The sequence below is a fragment of the Austrofundulus limnaeus genome, unplaced genomic scaffold, assembly GCF_001266775.1.
Source record: "Austrofundulus limnaeus strain Quisiro unplaced genomic scaffold, Austrofundulus_limnaeus-1.0 Scaffold327, whole genome shotgun sequence".
Taxonomy (NCBI): domain Eukaryota; kingdom Metazoa; phylum Chordata; class Actinopteri; order Cyprinodontiformes; family Rivulidae; genus Austrofundulus; species Austrofundulus limnaeus.
In genome coordinates this window covers 40,333-44,355 of record NW_013952729.1, presented here as the reverse complement: position 1 = coordinate 44,355, position 4,023 = coordinate 40,333, and the positions used below count along the sequence as shown (strand labels likewise).

Below are 4,023 nucleotides of genomic sequence, written 5' to 3'. Positions count from 1 at the left end.
TGAAGGGAAAAAAATGAAAGGGAAGAAGGGCTGAAGCATCCTGAGAGCAGGAGGGAAAGGATGGTGGGCAAAGGTGKGACAATGGAAAGCAAGCAGGAGAACATAGCAAGGTAGCTAATCCCTGCAGACATAAAGCAGCTATATGTAAATGAAAGACGTGAAGTTTGGTCATCTTACTTTGATCTATGAATCAGGCTCTCCCCTCCTCCTCTTTCACATTCACCCTCTTCTTCCTCATTTTTCTGTGTAAGAAAATGGAGACTTATTTAGCTTAATCTCACTTAGCATCCAGCTCTCCTTTTGTCCTCCTGATGCTAACAGATTCGCGTCCTTTCACCGGCCGCCATTCACATATCTACCCCCCCTATAATCCTCCTATTCCAGGGTGGCAATTATTGTGAGTATATCAGCATTATGATTATGATTATTTTCATTCTTATTATTCATGCCGAGGACCAGCTTCTCGGTGAGAAGATCTTCCCCACCAGCACCTCTCAGAATAAAGCTGCTTCTTTCTTCCAGAGGGGCGATGAGTCTGCAGGAGTGAGCYCCTTTCAGAGCGACACATTTTCTGGGCGTTTGAACATATTGTGGAGTGAGTGTAATGAGTAGCACCGACTCACCCAGCCTCACTCCTTAACGCAGACATGCATCAAGAATTTGAAGTTGGAGGAGTGAGAGGGAGCTATTAATCAAAAGGCTTTTTTTCCCCCTGCAGCTGTAATTACATGGGTGGGTTTTGATCTTTTGCTTGTTGGTGCAGTGAATGCTTGGTAAAGATGAACACTGTGTCACTAAATGGGAGTGATGTGAAGGGAATACTAGGTTCAACATCTTGTCAGCAGATGTGTAAGATTATTTGTCTTGTTAGTCTGAAAATTTGACTCAAATTAAGTCAAAATATCTGCCAGTGGAGTAAGAAAATTTTACTTGGTAAGATTATTGAAATACTTGATTTGACTCAATTTTTTTCTTATTTCAAGAATCTTACCAAATAAAAATTTCTTACTCCACTGGCAGAAATTTTAACCTAATTTGAGTCAAATTTTCAGACTAACAAGACAAATAATCTTACACATTCTGAAAACAAGATGATTATTCTTACACAATCAGTTCTTGTTTAGTAAATCAGTCTCAAAACTACACATGGGTTTTTACGATGTAAAAACAAGTGCGCATTGCCACGTAACATGTCATTGCAGCATGGCTTTGCCTGCAGCGTTGGACTTGCAGAATGAACTTTGACCAAGTTCAAATGTGTTTTCTAGCTTGTGCCTGTCATGTCAGCAGGTGTTTAGAATTAAGGTAATTGTGTGACAATATGAAGTTTGAAGAGATTTTTTCTTAAAGTTGCATTAGCTGGGTTTTGAACCCTGACCTCCCACATGAAAATCCATGACATAGACCATTAGACCAATGGAGTTGTAGCAGAAGGTGGTGGCAGGGGTTGATTTGTATGTGTGCAGAAAGAGGCCACATTGCCAATACAATTATTGACACTAAACTGCATAATATTACAACAACAGAGCAGTATTAAGATAATATTATAGTAAAACATCAAAATACAATCATATTATTACTGTAAACACTGAACTACTGAGTTGAAATAATAAACTACGGTGCAGTACCAAGTTGAGTCCAGCATGTGGCAGTATTGGACCAATACAAGGCTCCATTGACTGCCATTATAATTCATTAAACATTAATATTTCATAAACTATAAATTTTACAGGCACCAAAAGGCATAGCCATCATTTGGCACAGGAGCTTTGCAGATATAAATTACAATAGCAGCTCTAGGACAAAGTATGCAGGAGGAGAAGCATGACAAAGTTGAGATGACTTGGACGGGAAACGAATCACAATAGTGTGCATTGCATTGGCAATGCACACTGACAAGATCAAAAAGACTTTCTGGCTGATATAAGATTTTAAAACTTGGTGAGATGGACAGTTTTTACAGTGTATGTCAGTGATTCTGTTAAGTTCTGTGGATTTTTTTTTTTTTTTTTTTTGGTGCTGTCACGACTGTTTTGTTGAATATGAGATGATGAAATGACACAAGACAAAATAAGGCACAAGCAAGAAAATATTGCCTTTAATATACACAGTTGTTGAATTTTCACACTTTCAAACTTGAAGTAATTTAATTATTGTGAACAGTCAGATAAAAATGTATCCTAAAACCTGGATTTCCTGTTGAATTCATATCAAGTCCAGTTGCAACTGGCAGTGCATGTATTCAAAAATACATAAAAAAGCAATACAATAATACATTTTTAAGTTTTTGTTAAAAAGTCTTTAACAGTGTATTCTTTTTCTTCAACTGTTGCAGTTTGTGTTCGACCTGAGCCCTTCAGCTTTATTTCAGGTTCTTTTTGAACACATTTCATTGTTATTCACTGATCATTTAAAATGAGCATCAGGCACACAGTTTGAATTTATTTTGTGAGAAAACACAAAAAGTCTAGAAAACTGAGACAAAATACTCCCAACTTGCAATCCAGACCATGTTATAAGATCAAAATACAGAAGAGTTTTTAACAAACATGCAGGTCAGTAATGTAGTACGACATTAGAAACGTTAACATGTTAGAAAATATTTCACATAAAACGTTGCAAACATCAAGTCTCTCTTTATAAATCCTCTTGTTACTTTGGGAATCTGGGAGCTGCTTTGGACTGGCTGAACCTTGGCAGTCTGCAGACCCCACAGGGGCAGAGGGCCCCCGCTGTGGGCCCTGCGGAGCTCCAGTGCACTGGAGCCAGCGAGGCCTCCATGGGGCCCGGAGAAACAAGAGCGCATTTAGCTGCTGAGGAGGGCGGAGAAGTGGAGGGAGAGGAAGATGCTGAAGCTGCTGAGGACATGAGGGACTCGTGGGTGAGGAGGAGCTGACCGGGTCCGGCCATGAGGGGCCACCCTCCTGCGAACAGCAGCCGAGGAACCGGCCCCGTGTTCACACCCATCCCGACGCTTACCTCCCCCAGCAGCCGGCGCATTTCCTGCAGAGAAGAGCCCAGCAGGAGGATGTAGTTCCTCGCCAGAACCAGGGTGGAGATCTTGGAGAGCCTCCTGGCTGGAGGGGCTCCAGGCTGATGGGACTGCGAGGAGGCAGAGGGGGAGGAGGCGTAGGGGACCATGACCTCCCTCAGAGCGTCCATGGCGATGTTCAAGTCCTGCATCCTCTTTCTCTCTCTGCTGTTGATCTTCCGCCTGAGTTCCTGCTGCTCCTCGGCACTCAGCTCCTTCTGGGCCTTGGTGGGCCTCGGACCACTCTGGAGGCTCAGCATCGGTCCAGGGTTCAAGCAGGAGCTCAGGGTGAATCCTGGAGGGCAGTGGGGTAAATCATGGACCAAACCAGGCCCACAGGGGGACTGCTCCTGGGCTCTGATTACTGTGTTTGACAGAACATCCATTGTCCTTCCAGACGGTGTCAGTTAGATTTAAAGTCAATAAAAATAAATAAAAATAAAACCTCACAGAAGCTTAAAAAAACTCAACAGCTAAAAAACTCCAGTCTTCATTCTGTTCTCCTGGTTTATCTTTAACCTACAGAAACAGAGCCAGCTGCCATCCAGCATAATGACACCTCAGGTTTTCAGACTGCTGCCACCTCCAGAGGAATCGCTCCAATTTCTCATCTCCACTGTCTGAGGGAAGAATCCCAGCTCAGTGTGTGGAGAAGTGAGCTAAATGCTGCTCAGTCTCACATGGCCCCACCTCAGCTCAACTCCTCCCCGACACGYATCCTCTTCAGAAACAGAATTTAGTTTTTTTTTTTTTTAGAGAGAGAGAGAAAAGAGCAATCAATGGCAGATTGTGAGGAACTAATTGCCGGCAGAGTCACAGGAAAAGGTGAGAAAGTTAAAGGGATCCCTGATTATTTGTAACATTAAACTTTATTTGATAAACAATTATTTTAACTGTAAAATAAAGACTGTAAAAATACTGTAGGATGTTTATGGATGGAGGACAACAGAGCTGCTTCATGGAAGAACAACCTCAGATTAGCCTGTTAAACT

General features: G+C 42.2%; 1 protein-coding gene across 1 annotated transcript; it reads right to left on the bottom strand.

Moving 5' to 3' along the window:
• Nucleotides 1-1,981: 1,981 nt before the first annotated feature.
• Nucleotides 1,982-3,735, bottom strand: olig1 (oligodendrocyte transcription factor 1). Its single transcript, XM_014022361.1, has one exon. The coding sequence runs from the start codon at nucleotides 3,415-3,417 to the stop codon at nucleotides 2,653-2,655; it is 765 nt and encodes a 254-aa protein (XP_013877815.1). The 5' UTR covers nucleotides 3,418-3,735; the 3' UTR covers nucleotides 1,982-2,652.
• Between the last annotated feature and the right edge of the window lie 288 nt (nucleotides 3,736-4,023).

What these genes read in the sequence shown, in the direction of transcription:
- olig1 (XM_014022361.1), bottom strand. Translation starts at nt 3,417, where the DNA reads ATGGATGTTCTGTCAAACACAGTAATCAGAGCCCAGGAGCAGTCCCCC.